Source organism: Saccopteryx bilineata, chromosome 2 (assembly GCF_036850765.1).
Source record: "Saccopteryx bilineata isolate mSacBil1 chromosome 2, mSacBil1_pri_phased_curated, whole genome shotgun sequence".
NCBI classification, from domain to species: Eukaryota; Metazoa; Chordata; class Mammalia; order Chiroptera; family Emballonuridae; genus Saccopteryx; species Saccopteryx bilineata.
In genome coordinates, this window is record NC_089491.1 from 374,068,982 (window position 1) to 374,085,055 (window position 16,074).

The 16,074-nt window shown below is 37.2% G+C and overlaps 1 protein-coding gene across 1 annotated transcript; it reads left to right on the forward strand.

The window, feature by feature from the left end:
* The first annotated feature begins 2,389 nt into the window (after window positions 1–2,389).
* On the forward strand, window positions 2,390–12,829 carry KRT20 (keratin 20). The gene is made up of 8 exons (XM_066263661.1): window positions 2,390–2,836; window positions 5,113–5,195; window positions 7,898–8,054; window positions 8,402–8,563; window positions 8,767–8,892; window positions 9,764–9,984; window positions 11,378–11,418; window positions 11,917–12,829. Exons 1-8 carry the CDS (start codon window positions 2,450–2,452, stop codon window positions 12,012–12,014), a joined length of 1,275 nt encoding a protein of 424 aa, XP_066119758.1. The 5' UTR covers window positions 2,390–2,449; the 3' UTR covers window positions 12,015–12,829.
* The last annotated feature ends 3,245 nt before the right edge of the window (window positions 12,830–16,074 follow it).

Sequence of the window (16,074 nt, forward strand, 5' to 3'; positions counted from 1 at the left end):
TTGTATTCCAGTTTGGTGTTGAGAGCTGGGTGTCTGTGCATCTGCCTACTCCGCTGCCATCTTCTCTCCAAATCTCTCATTTCTCTCTTAAGGTTCCTGTTTTCATTTTCTTTTTGATTTCTGAGGAAACTTTCTTTTCATAATAGGTCTGCAATAGGTTTGAAAATAGATAGATACAAACACAGAAGGGAAAGGAACAAAGAGAGAGAGGAAGTAGATAATGCACTTTACTTGTTTCCATTAAGAACATTTAGGACAGTGGCATTAGAGGTGTCCTGTCTACCATGCTCCATGTCACTTTCTCACCATGACTATCAGAAACAGCAGTCAATGGGCACAGAGAACCTCCCACAAATGCTGCTTCTCTCCTTGAAGTTGGGCATCAGCACTTTTATTCTTATTCATTCACTCATTTGCCATTCACATGGTAAGTGGATACTAAGTGCCTACTATGTCTGAACCACTATGAGACAAATCTACCAACTCATTGAAGTAGGGCAAAATTACCAAGTACAGTAAGTATAAATCAAAACTTGAATATGCCCAATTAATTGTGTAAAATACAATAATGTAAGTTTACTACATCAGGATCTTAAAGTGTTTTAATATAGAAATTTTAAAACAAACATAGAGTGATTATATTAGCATAATAAATCCCTATGTATCCATCTTCTAGCTTCAACAAAAACAGTCAAATTTCCTTCATCTATACTTCCACCCTTCTCTTTCCCTCCCCATATTATTTTTAAGCCAATTAAAGACATATCACTTCACTTGTAATTATTTCACTGAGTATACCAGTTTTTAAAGCACAGAGGCCATGAGTCTTTTTGACTTAACTTTGTGTTATGTCAGATACCTAAAACCGCAATGCCTACAAACACCTACAGTTCCTATTGCCATCCTCCTCAACCAATCAGGGTTAAGTGTCCTGAGATGTCTGGGAAAGACAACCCCTCCCTTCCACAGAGATTGCAGCGTCTCTATGTATCACATCTGGGCTGCAAATAGCTTGTCCATTATTGGGGGGAAAGTTCAAAGTCCTGTAAAACTAGGGTTTATGACAACTCTCCAAAATACTGGCTGTCATTAACATTAATCATTAATGCTCTGAGCAGAGTCTGTCTCAGAGGTAAAAAATGTGCCTCACCAGTAGTTATAAGGAAGTTGGGATCTAATAAATATTTATTTACAGATGCAGTCATCCAATAGCCTGGAATATCAGGGTTGTAAATTCATGACTTATGTCTGAACAAGAGTCTGTGTCTAGTCCTCAGGTATAATTGAGAAAAATTAACCACTGTGAAATACTACCCTGTTTTCTTATGATCATACTATAAGATATAAAAAATCTACCAAAGTATAAAATTCAGTGTGATAGAAGAGCCATCAAATTCTCCTGCCCTTAGATAAATATGTGGAAGTTTTCACAACAGAAATTTTTCTACTCCAACTAATGAGTAGATTGGATGACTAAACCCCATAAAATAGTGCTTATGTCTCATATTTATTCTAAATTTGAAACCTAAAAAGCCCACAAATGCTAGCCAAAAAACTGGGACTAGTACATAGACAAAGTTATTTCTCCAAAATATTCAAAATTATTTTAACCATTCTAATAAAATTTTAACTCTTTTACTTAAACATAATTGGATCCAGACAGAAGAATTGTGCTAAAGAATTTTAAAAATTATTATGTTCAACAACTGCACTTATATTCCTTTCTAGTTATAAAGCTAACTCTTCATTTAAATAATGCTTCTATACACCTTGATCATATGTCTTAATGTAAGACACTCTAAGCTGAAACTAAAACACTGTAAAATGTGTGTAATTTAAACAGTATAATTTTCCAGTGACTTTAATCAAAATCCTTCTCCCCAGTAACCAATAACAAAAAAAAATTTTTTTTTGTTGATACCCTGGTATTAAACTGTACTAAGAGAACTTAAACGTTCTCACCAAAAAGGAAAAAAATAAACGTAAAATAAATTAAGAAGAAAAAAAATATTGTCCTTTATCACCAGTGTGACTTAATATAATGTAGCCACATCTGTCTTTTTACGCACCTAAATTATTCATGGATGTAATAGCAAATATTCTTTATGTGTATGTTAGGATAAAAATATTTGCCAAGGCAGGTGCAGGGGCTAAAAGAACATCCATTACTGCTTCCTTTTGTTACCTCTGTTGAAAAACAGAGATCACCCCTGAGAAAAGCCTCTAAGAAATGCCTCTAGTGGTAATTTCTGAAATGAAATTAATCAGATTGCTATACAAAGAGGGAAATAAAAAGCAAGGTCAGGTGGCCTATGGTGTCAATCCTAAAGTGAGATGTCAACAGAGGAGGAGTTTCCTTACAGTGAACAGTATAAAAGGCTAGTTTATTCACCTCGGAGAGACAGACTCTGCTCCATCCTGCCTGAAGCCACAGGTGCTAGAATCCACAATGGAGTTCACACGCAGAAGCATCCAGAGAAGGCCGAGGTCCTCCTCGCAGTCCTCTTTAGCCAGCCTGAATTGGAAGGGGGGTGTACAGCTCGTGGGGTCACCCAGCGTCTACGGCGGGGCTGGAGGCCATGGCATCCGCATCTCCAGCACCCCCCAGATGGTGAACTATGATCTCAAAGGTGGGCACCTTGTTTTTGGCAATGAGAAGATGGCCATGAGAAACCTAAATGACCGCCTAGCAAGCTACCTAGAAAAAGTACGCTCACTGGAACAGTCCAACAACAAACTTGAAGTGAAGATCAAGCAGTGGTACGAAACAAACGCGCCCAGCACCAGTCGGGACTACAGTGCATATTACGAACAAATCAAAGAGCTGAGTAAGCAGGTGAGGGATGATGCCTCTGTTTTCTACTCCACTGTTTAGCTGCATGATATATCAGGAGGGCGTATATATCAATATTAAGTGGTTCTAAATGGACATTGTAAAGCAAATTAGGCTGAAATGTTACATCTATAAAAATAGTATATTCTATGATCTACCCTGCTGGTAGTCAACCTGGTCCCTACCATCCACTAGTGGGCATTCCAGCTTTCATGGTGGGCAGTAGTGGAGCAACCAAAATATAAATAAAAAGATAGATTTAACTATAGTAAGTTGTTTTATAAAGATTTATTCTGCCAAACGTAGCGAAAATCCAACATAAAGTACTTGGTAAGTAATTATTATTATATGCTTTAATTTGCTGTAACTCTGCTTTATAAATTTTATAAAGTTACTTCCCTACTTTATAAATCACCATTACTGTGGAACTGGTGGGCGGTTAGAAAATTTTACTACTAACAGAGATACAAAAGTGGGCAGTAGGTATAAGAAGGTTAACTACCCTTGATCTACCCTTAGTGCTGGAGTACCTGACTCCAGGATTACTGTAAATCATACTTTTTAAAACATTTTTATATCTAATTATATATAAAATATAAAATTTTTAGCCCCCAATCTTAGAATCTGTATTTTTGTCATAGTTTACCAGGTCAGGGATAACTGAATAGTAAACTTTTTCCCTGAAAAAGCTAAATTTTTTAAGTGATGATAAATCTTAGTTTTTTACCTTGTTCCCATGAACTTTTGAAACGCCAATTTAGAGCATTTCCTCCTTTTATTTATGTAAATGGTTTAATACAAGTATTAGAATACTACCCCCTAGATTTCAGTGATAAAGAGATTCAGGGTGTAAATGAGGGAAAAGGGTACAGATCTTAGTGATACCCAGATTCTCAAATGTCCTGCTTAATAAGCTGATCCTCAGCAAGCAGTGCAGAGACCGCTCCTACAGTAATAAAATGTTCTATTGCCCCCAATTCAATTATATTGCAATTGTACCAGAACGATGTCATCCAGGAAAGGTGGAGTTCTCTGTCTTATCAATTGTGTGGAATAAAAGAAGACTTTGCTCCTAATTGAAAATTTCAGATATAACACAGAGCACTTGCATTACTTTAATATTCTTATCTAATCAAGAAAAGTGTCCCTTTCCTTTTCCTTTCTATTTTAGCATCTGGTTTCCTTCAGAGCAAAAGCCACTTACCAGCAAGTCTCCTTTGTCTTGTGTTGTATGCTACATCAGTACAATTTGATTCAGATTCTATGGGAAGTTTCAGGAACTATGTGGATGTGAGAGGTGAAGGTGTTTAAATTGTCCTTTCTGCCTGTAGTTCAATCTTTTCAGGCTCCATTAAAAACATTCACACTAGTCAACCATTCTCCCCTTCCTCCTCATGTTTCATGTTTCTGAATCTACTTTGAACTACATCAAATCCATAGGCACAGCCATTTCTTCCATTTAGCTGGACACACCCAGAATGCGAGAGAAGGCAGCTTTTTCCAGGATGGGATCAGCTGCAGAAGACATGTCATTATAACATCTGCTACAAGCAGACCTTTGATCTATGTGCAGCTTAGAGAATCCAAGCAGTAGTAACAGCTTCTTAACAGCAGGGATTATCCATCCTGATAGCCCCAGTATATTGCACAGCTCCCACTGCATAACAAATGTCCATTATCAGCCACTATTAGGTGGACACAAACTAGGTGCTGGTCACCATGCTGAGCACTGGGAAATACAATGACGAACATAATGTAATTTAGGGGGAAACAGACATGGACAAAGGCAACATCCCACGCAGAAGGATAAATGCTAGCATGGAAGGCTACATAGGGCAATGAGAGCACAGGCAGTTCATCCATCCAGTCATGTTCTGAGGAAATCGTGAAGGCCTGAAGCAATGAATGTCTAAGCTGAGACATGGAGGATGAGGAAGTGAAGAAAGGGTTCACCAAGTGAGAGGAGCAAAGAGGAATGTTCTAAACAGGAACAACATCAAAGGCAAGGCACTCAATAAGGTTTGATTCTTCGAGTTGAATTAAAATCTCCTTCTCCTTTGGTAAAATCACCAAAAAGCTGACCAAGCTCTGGGACTAGCATTGCATTTTATAAGCCTATTATGTTAAATATCCATGTCAGTCTTCCTTTCTATTTTCATGTAGAAATTACTAAAATGAACATCATCTTTGATATAACGATAGTTGTATCTAAGGATAAATGCAATTATTTTAAACTCCTAATCAGCTGAAAATGTTATTCTGTCTCTTGTGTTTTCCAGGTTAAAGATGCTCAAATGCAAAACGCCCAATGGGTCCTGAAAATTGATAATGCTAAACTGGCTCTTGAGGACTTCAGACTGAAGTAAGTTCTCTAATACCATGGCAAAACTTCCTGAAAAGGGTGCTCTTCTGGTATTCCTTCATGTGACACTCAACTTTCTGTTGTTGGTAAAGAAACTACTGGAAATATTTTAAAAACCTTGACTTTTCAAAGGTGCTAGAAACTATCTGGTCTAGCTCACCCCTAAGAGCTCGACTTCCCTCTCCCACAGTCTTAAATTTGGCCATCCAGCGTGTAACTGAACACCTCCAGTAACTATCACTGTCCTGTTTGTTAGCTCTAATTGCTAGAATGTTTTTTTTTTTAGTAACCTAGCATCCACCTTCTCACATACTGAGCCTAGTTCTGACCTTTGGAATAATAACAAAGCAATTTAAAACTCCCCTTCTGCATAAGTACCCTTTTTTTATCTAAAGAGAGTCACTTGTCTACGTTAGTGTTCTGCAAGTGAGTCATCCATGTTCTTCCAACTGCCTACAAGTGTATGACTAAAGTTCCAGGGGTGACTCTTGATGCTTTCTAGTTTGCCAGTGTTTTTACAATACAGTCTGACCAATCAAAGAACTAAGACTATGATTAAGTCATTTCGAATTGTGCTCACTCTCTTATAGGTATATCACACTGTATGTGGTCAGAGTTGGTCCTCATAAACAGCTTCCACACTAGAGCTTCCTCACCTGAATTTGTACAAAATATCTGCACCAAAAAGTTCTTTATGTTTAGAAGAGTGGTATCTAAATGCTACAGGGGATCAAAAAGAAGGAAATGAGAAAGCAGTTCTAAAGATTAAAGCAGTAAAAGTCCATTAATTCCAGTCCTCATCTGAGTGTCCTATTGCATTATCATTTTTTAAACTTTGCTACTTCAATAAAAATGGAAGTATGTAGAGGACCCGGGTTCGATTCCCAGCCAGGGCACACAGGAGAAGCGCACATTTGCTTCTCCATCCCTCCGCCGCGCTTTCCTCTCTGTCTCTCTCTTCCCCTCCCGCAGCCAAGGCTCCATTGGAGCAAAGATGGCCCGGGCGCTGGGGATGGCTCTGTCGCCTCTGCCCCAGGCGCTAGAGTGGCTCTGGTCGCAACATGGCGATGCCCAGGATGGGCAGAGCATCGCCCCCTGGTGGGCAGAGCGTCGCCCCATGGTGGGTGTGCCGGGTGGATCCCGGTCGGGCGCATGCGGGAGTCTGTCTGACTGTCTCTCCCTGTTTCCAGCTTCAGAAAAATGGAAAGAAAAAAAAAAAATGGAAGTATGTAAAATTGTAGAAGAGAATAAATTTTTAAGATAATTAACTTAGGATGTTTACAAAGTAATAAAAACAAACTGATCATATATGTTCATTAAGTAAATTTAACTAACCATTTTTAATACCAATAATGAGCCTCCTTTGCTAACAGAAATTAAAGCAAATATTTTAAATTTTCCTTTCAAATATATCCTAGAATTTAGGAACTTTTTAAAATTGAATTTATTGGGGTGACACTGATTAACATAATTATACAGGTTTCAGGTGCCCAATTCTACAACACATCTCTGTACACTGTACTATGTGTTTACCCTCCAAGTCTTCATCCATCACCATTTATTCCCCTATTCCCTCCTCCACCTCCACCCCTCTATTGTCCATGTCCATGAGTTTTTTCTTTCTTTTTCTATTTTGGCCTTTTTGACTCAATCCTTCCACCATCACCCCCTCACCCATTCTCCACTTTCTAAAAGCTATCAGCCTACTCTCTATGTATGGGTCTGTCTCTATTTTGCTTGTTAGTTCATTTTGCCCATTGGATTCCACATATAAGTGAAATCATATGGTACTTGTTTTTCTCTGACTGGCTTATTTCACTTAGCATAATACTCTCTAGGTCTACATGTTGTCACAAAAGGTAAGATTTCCTTCTTTTTATGGCTGTGTAGTATTCCATTGTGTAAATGTACTACAGCATTTTTATCCATTTATCTACTGATGGGCACTCAAACTGACATTATTTTCAGATGATACAATACTGTATATAAAGAACCAGAACAATTTCACCAAAAAAAACTACTAGAACTAATAAATGAATTCAGTAAAGTAACAGGATACAAAGTAAATATTCAGAAACCAGTTGCTTTTTTATACACCAAGAATGAACTATCAGAAAGGGAAACTAAGAAAATAATACCATTCACAATTGCTTCAAAAAAAATACCTAGGAATAAATTTAACCAAAGATGTACTCAGGAAATTATAAGACTGTGAAGAAAGAAACTGAAGAAGATATAAATAAATAGAAGAATATACCATGTTCATGAACAGGAAGAATTAACATTATTAAAATGTTTATTTACTCAAAACAATCTATAGATTCAATGCAATTCTTATCAAGATACCAATGGCATATTTCACAGACCTAGAACAAATATGCCAAAAACTTATATGGACCCACAAAAGACTCTGAATAGCCACAGCAATCTTGAGAAAGAAAAACAAAGTTGGAGGAACTTAAGAACTTTTTAAAATAATTTCAGATTGCTTTTTTAAATCAAATCACAGAGATTATACTATGGGGCAAACGTTCTGGTTCCTAGGTTCCCGTGAACATTTCTGAAATGTATAAAGAGGAACACAATAATGTATTGAAACTGAAATTCTCATATACCACATAGAAATCTATCTCATTAAGATCATCTCTTCTGCATTGGATGCAGAAGGACTCAATTATCTTTGCTTATTAATTAATTCACAGATATGAGACTGAAAGAGGGTTGCGCCTAACAGTGGAGGCTGATATCCACGACCTGGGTAAGGTCCGTGATGATCTAACCCTACAAAAAACAGACCTAGAGATTCAAATTGAAGAACTGAGTAAAGACCTGATTGTCCTCAAAAAAGAGCATCAGGAGGTAAGAAAATACTCAGAAGTAGCATTGGGAGTGGTGAAATTGCTATAATAATAAGAAGAAGAAAGAGGAGGACAAAGAAGATTTGGTGGTGGAGATGGTGAAGATGACAACAAGGTGACAACAATAACAATGTTTTCCATAACTTCTTTTCATAAGGTTTCTGTCGGGATTAAATAACTTAGAGCAACACTCAGATCGTAAAAAGCCCTGCCTAAGTTATTATGTTCTCTCTTTTGTTACTGATTCCCAATGAGGGAAGCCATGAAACTTATTATGTATTTTCTGCCCAGAGTCTTTTCTGAGAATACACCTCAAACTATAATCAACCAGTATTTTCATTCTCGTAGGAAGTGGACAGCCTACGTAAACAGCTGGGAAGTTCTGTCAATGTGGAATTGAATGCTGCCCCGGGCCTGAACCTCAGTGCCGTCATAGATGAAATGAGACAGAAGTACGAAGTCTTGGCCCAGGAGAACCTTCAGAAGGCCAAAGAACAGTTTCAGATGCAGGTAATAACGTAATTCTAGATAAGCAAATGTGCAGAAATAGTTCTCCAAAAGGAAATAACTTTTTCTTCTTTTCTTTTTTCTTTCTTTCTTTCCTTTCTTCCTTCCTTCCTCCTTCTTTCCTTTTTCTTTCTTTCTTTCTTGCCTGTTCACTTGCTTGCTTACTTTTTTTCCCTTACTTATTTTTTTCATTTTGGGAATTTTAGACTGAAACTCTGCAACAACAAGTCACAGTGGAGACTGAAGAGTTAAAAGAAAGTGAAATTCAAATAAAAGAGCTGAGACGCACCTACCAGAATGCGGAGATAGAACTCAAGTCCCACCTCAGTATGGTAAAGCACATCTACCTTCCAGCTCTCAATGTCTGTTTGTTAACTAAGTGCCTGTGTTAGGAACTTTGGAAATGCAAAGACCTATAAGAAAGAACCCTCCCCCTTGTGGAGCTGGCAGGGAAAGGAGTCAAACAACTGATTACATTAAAGGACAGAAAGAAATCAAGAAAAATGGCAATGTCTAGTAAGGATGCAGAGGAAGAAGTAAATCTGGGAGACTTCACAGGGAAAGTGGCATTTCAACTAGATCTGAAAACTTCAGATAAATTTTTAAGCTAGAGAACAGGGTAAAGACATCCTAGGCTGAGCAAATTAGTCAGCACATGATAAATTACGCTGTGGTAACAATCTCAAAATCATAGTGGCTTACAACAACATTGCATCCATTCATGGGCTGGCTGCAGCTCTAGCTGAGGCATGCCAGTGTTGTGGCACAAAGGAAAGAGCAATAGTCAGACCATGTGATCACTTAAAAGAGTCTCAGAAAAGGCATTTGTCAGTTTCACTTGCATTTCATTAGTCAAAGAAAGTCATATGACCAAGCCTGGTGGTAACAAGATGAGGAAGTCTAATCCTCCACATGGAGAAGCACCATAAATCTCAGGGAGAGGAAGCAAATATTGAGAACAGTAATATAATATACAATAAGAGAAGAGTGAGTGCAAAGCTAAAAACAAAGAACCCAAGATCTAGTGATCCCAGCTGGCTGATTGGGGTTGCCTAGATGAAAAGAGTGGGAGGTAAAGCTAGAAATATGCATGACATCCATAATAACTACCTGCAGAAATTCCTCTCAAAAGATATTAAAATTGAGCCACCTCTTAAATCAAGTCCTCAAGTAAGAAATGTCCACTTTTCCTTGTGCTCATAGAAAGAAGCTTTGGAGCGCACACTGCAAGATATCAAAGGACGTTATCATGAACGGCTGGCCATCATCCAGGGACATCTAAACTCCTTGGAGGCCCAAATAATGCAGATTCGGACTGATGCAGAACGCCAGAACAAAGAATACAATGAGCTCCTTGACATAAAGACCCAGCTTGAGCAGGAAATTGCTACTTACCGTCGCCTTCTGGAAGGAGAAGATATAAGGTATGGATCTTAGAATCAAGGGATATGAATCAATGTCTACGCACTGTGCTTTGAATGTCCATTTATTAAACCCTTTCACTTATCCCCAAGTACTAATGCAATTCCTAGCACAAAATCAATTACACACACATACACCAACATAAACAACAAAACAAAAATATACCCAAAAGTACACACGTTCCCAAAATACCAAATACAGGATTTGTACTTGAGGCTGTGCTATAGGACAGAGTTAGAAGATGGATCTATAGATAATACAGATTATACTAATGTTAATTTTTTATAGTTAATACATAATTAAAAGCACTAAAATGTTTTAAAATTCTCTTTGAGAGGTCATGAATTGCACCACAGGCCAGAGGTCTGTGAGAACCAGTTTAAGAATCATAATCAACTGTCTTCAAATACCACAACCAAGAAAGTCAATAAGGGAACACAAGATTTCAACTTCCATTGTGGTTATGTTATTTTACTTAGAAAAACTTCTAGCATATGGATCAGTTTTGAAGCTACATATTTTTCAAGTTAAAAAGTAAAACACTTGGCCCTGGCCAGTTGGCTCAGTGGTAGAGCATCGGCCTGGCGTGCAGGAGTCCCGGGTTCGATTCCCGGCCAGGGCACACAGGAGAAGCGCCCATCTGCCTTTCCACCCCGCCCCCTCTCCTTCCTCTCTGTCTCTCTCTTCCCCTCCCACAGCCAAGGCTCCATTGGAGCACAGTTGGCCCGGGCGCTGAGGATGGCTCTGTGGCCTCTGCCTCAGGCACTTGAATGGCTCTGGTTGCAACAGAGCAACGCCCCAGATGGGCAGAGCATCGCCCCCTGGTGGGCACGCCAGGCGGATCCCAGTTGGGTGCATGCAGTAGTCTGTCTGACTGCCTCCCTGTTTCCAACTTCAGAAAAATACAGAAAAAAAAAGTAAAACACTCAAGTTAGATGAAACAAGCAGAGTAAAAGGGGAAAAAATACAAAGGATTAAAACACACATCACTTGGACTTTATTTTGAAACAAAAAGGCAGGACAGTGCCTCATGGACGAACCTTGAGAACATTATGCTAAGCGAAATAAGTAAATCCAGAAAAGTGAAGAACTATGATTTCACACATAGGTGGGATATAAAAATGAACTAATGAACACAGACAAAAGGGACGTGGTTACCAGAGGGTGGGGGAGGAGAGGGAAATACAGAGAGACAAATAACGGAAAAGATCTGACTTTGGGTGATGGGCACACAACACAATTAACAATTCAAATGCTAGAGAGATGTTTACCTGAAACCTATGCATTCTTATTGACAAACGTCACCCCACTGAATTTAATTTCTAAAAAAAAAATGGCAATAATACCTTTTTCTGTTTCTTTTTCTTTTCTTAAAAAAACAAAAAACAAAAACAGAACTATAGAACATCAGTTAAGCACCCTGGACGAAAAAATTGGTAAGTGTTCTAATTTTCACATATTTCTCCTAAGACTGAATTCTCACTCAATAGCTTACCACTTATTATCTGCCACTGAAGAAAGTAAGGGGAGAGCAGTTCTCAAGTGAGCAGATATTACCCTAGGGGTTCTGAAAGTCAAGGACATCACATAAAGAAAACCTCACTATGAGAAATTTGTCACAATCCTTATAACAGGGGGATTTTCCTGGTCCCATCTATTGTTGTCCTGAGACATCCTGAGATCCTGAAAATGAAAATAAGATGAAGAAGCACATTTTGCTTAATTCAATAGTGTACTTTTTCCTTGGGGGTGGGGAGAGTGACACATATTCTGCATTTATTTTTAAAATGAACTTAAGATTATTTAAGAAAGAGAATGGGTTAGACTTTTTTCTAAAAGAAGGAAATATTTACTAAATAATAATTAAAAGTTGAGTATTATAAACCAGCAGTTATATGTTTGAATTAACATTTCATATTTAAATCTAAATTCAGATACAAAGAAAACCAGGATGATTAAGACAGTCGTGCAGGAACTAGTGGATGGCAAGGTTGTGTCATCTGAAGTCAAAGAGGTGGAAGAAAATTTATAAACACCAGGCAGAGGAGATGCTGCTGAGGCCTTGAAAGAAGTGGAGCGACAGTATTTGCGCCCTACAAGAAAGCGGCCATCAGAAAGCACCATTAATGCTTTCCAGTGATGGGGGGGGTAGTCCATTTGTCAGTCTCTATAATTGAACATAAATATTTTACTCAAAGGAGCTGCAAATTGCCTGCAAAACTGAAATCCAATGAGCATTAGGATATTTAAAACATCATTACTGTCATCTTTACCATGAAACACATTAATTACAAACTATAGACCAGCTAATATCAATTCATTAATGTTCCTGAAAATTACAGCACATTTCAATTATACTTAAACCACATGGAGCAGAGTCTATGCAAATAAACCTCTCTCTCTCATTTTTCCTGTTTCTGAATTGCAAAGTCTCCTTTCCAGGGCCCCAGATTCTAGTTAATTTCATAGACTTTTTCAATACCAGTATAATTCTGCTAGCTTTGAATTATATCTGCTTTTTTCCCATTGTCTCCACTGCCTTTTAAAACTCAACTCAGCTCTTTGAATAATTTGACAGTCAAGTTCCAATCATAAATGTTGAGCAGAATAAGAATGAAGCACATTATGCGTGAAGTGGGAGAAGATTAAAAGCAAAATTAATTAATGAAACCCTCCTCAAGGCAGAATGCTTCTCCTGATGATAATAAAATGCATAAATCATCGGGTTCTTTCTTTCTTTATGTGGTGAACATATATTATGTTATGCTGTTTCTCACAATGTTTTTATAGTAGCCTAAATGAGTTATAGCTCACATACAATAAAATTCATCCTTGTAAAGTCTACAATTCAGTGGTCTTTAGCATGTTTACAGGATTGTGCAACCATCACCACTATATCATTTTAGAGCATTTCATCAATCCAAAAAGAAACCCCATTAGCAGTCACCCCCAGTCCTCATCCTCCTAGACAACCACTAATCCACTTCCTCTCTCTATGGATTTGCTTACCTGGACATTTCATGTAAATGAAATCATGCAAAGTGTTCTTTTATACACAATGTTTATAGCATTATTCATAATAGCCCAGAAATGGAAATGTACAACAAATAATGAATAGGTTAAAAAAAAAACGTGGTATATGCATACACTAGAATATTTGCCACTGAAAAAGAATGAGGTTCTAACACAGACTACAACATCGATGATCCTTGAAAACATGCTCAGTTAGAGAGGCCAGATACAAAAACATACATATTGGATTCTCACCCTTTTGCATTTTAGTGAGCAACAAGTGCCTTGCAGGAAAAATCAATTGTCCCTCTATCATTGTATTCTAGTAAATGAATAGACTCAAAATTTTGAATAAATTTTGATACATAACTTTGTAAAGAAATAAGATGTAGTGTGATTACTATATTAAAAATATAATTCACTTAAGAATTATATCTACCATTTATTGATCACTTACTATGAACTAAACAGAATGCCAGGCATTTTATAGCCATTTCTTATTTAATCTTCACAATAATGCTATGAGGTAGAAGCTATCAGGTTAAATCATATGAATTTGACAATATGTGATCCTTTTTGACCTTCAAAAACAGCAATTTTATACGGCTTGACCTTATCACATCATCCCCATTTTATATATGAGGACAAATGAGAATTAGATATGATGACATGCAATAAGCACTTTCTCAAATTGACAGTAATGGAGCGGGACTAAACATCAGGGATGACTGTCTAGAGTCGTGCTGGATTTTGGGAATTATGTCTACACAGTGCCTTGCAATATCTAAAAAGAAGAGTGACATGGAATAATGTAAAATCATACCATGATACCCTTTCAAGTAACCACTTACATGACAATTACTGAGTCACACTTGAAGGGAACATTTGCCTATCCTTAGTTGTTTCATTTTCTAATTGTCACTTTCACTAGCCAGACATCTACAACACCCAGTTGTCACAAATGTCCAGCTAACATCACATACAAGACTGGATTCAATACAACTTTTGTCAGAGATGTTCTTCTCACCCATTTTCGTTCCTTTGCTTTTCAAAAAAGTGAAGAGTTTCACTCTCATGTTTATTCTTCACTTCCTTCCAAGTTATTCTACTTAATAAATTGCTTTTAAAGATGTTAAGAACTTTTAGAAGTGGATTCTTTTTCTCCACCAAGACACATTCCAGAATAGCCTGAAATGTTGACATGCAAATACCAAAGACTGTGAGTCTGATCAATAAAAAAAGCTTCAGAAGATAGGCTTGAAATTGATTTGGCATGACCATTGTCATCTGGCAATAATGACCCTTTGTTAAGAGAGGTAGAATTATTTTTTTAACTCAATTTCCTATCAAAAAAATGAAGATTAATCCTTGCCTTTTGGTCTATTTATAGTTTCTTCCAAGTAATCTTTCAATGAAAGTAGGAGAGACCACGCATGCATAGACCAGATGGTCCTACCCCCAGTTCTACCAGTAGTTACTGTGTGAAAGAGAAGCCTTAATCTCTGTGTAACTATGCATCTTATATGAGCTAAGAAAAAGAACAGCATAATCCTATTTCTGAAAGGCACACTGATCCAGACAAGGTCTGTAGTCCTTAAATACAGGTCTCTTTACCACACATTAGAATCATCATCAATATATTTCATGGCTTTGTATGACATCATTAGTGCAAAAGTGAAACTGTCATCCTCAAAGAGAATCCCTAAAGGTGAGGTTAGGATGGACAAAAATACTTTTTCTGGGCTTTGGGAATTGCTTCTATACAAAGCCTTGCAACGTCTACAAAGAAGAATGACATGGAATATAGAAAATCAAACCTTGATCAGTGGACACCCTCTGCTTTCACCCTTACTCACTTATGGGTTCTCTTAGGTAACATTTACAACTTAGAGCATTAGGGATTTCTGTGTTTTAATTTTCCTGCAAAAATCTGTTTTCTCTCTCCTAGACTCACTTCTAAGATTCCTCTTACCAGTTTATTATTTTGTTTCTTCTACCTCTCTCTCACCACATACAATCTTCCCCTGTCTTGGGGAACTATTGAAATCTGAAGTCCAAGAACTCATCCTTAGTTGTGACCCCTAGAGTCTTTGTTCACCCTTATCTCACAAGCACAGCATAAAACATCAGTACCCCAATATTCTTTCACTCACTCACAGGATCCTAAAAATTTATTCAAAGCAAAGAGAAAGGCATTACAGACCAACCACATGATCAGTGAATTGCAGAAACTCAGGGGCAAAACTCTGCAAAATCGAGAAAAGTAACCAATCTGACAAGAGAAAATGAGCACACATTTCACTTAATAAAAATATAAAGATTTACAAATACCACATAAATAAATAATTATCACTATTTGGAGTGTTCCCTAAACTTTACAAAAACGAAGACCTAATTCTTTTTAACAGTTCACTCTGGTTCCAGTCATTTTCTTCTCTGCCTCAGCTTATGTAATCACTTTGCCAAAAAGACCAAGATTGTTTATACTCCCCCCTTCCTACCTTTTTACAGCTGTCAAAGACAATTATTTCCACTTCTAAAAACTCCAAAATAAAGGCTTGATTATTTAACTTAGCCCTCCCTCATCCAAAAAAAAACTATAGCCACTGAAGAAATATTTCTCTTTTCAACCTCTGAAGCTGTCATTTATAATTGGATTCAGAATAAATCTTGGTCAAAGCCTACCGGTAAATTAGCACAAATTCATTTTTCAATGAAATAAATTTTAAATGACATATTCAAACCTATTAAGGATTAAGTTCTTTCAAGTGAAATAACTCCAGGAGTGCACAGATAAAGTTTAGTCAAACACTAGGCTATGCCTCAGGATAAAAAATGAATTACACATAGTTCCTATCTGAGAAACTTACAGACTAGGAGAATATATAATATGTATATAAACATAAAAGTATAATGTGTAAACACAAGGTATGGAAATTGAATAAAATTATTTAAATTTATATATATGCATTAGAGTTGGAAAGTATACATTTCAACACAAAATTGGTTTCAAGTTCAAAAACTAACGTTAATCATATTCCCATATTATGTGATCATATCACTGAGTTACAATTCTGAAT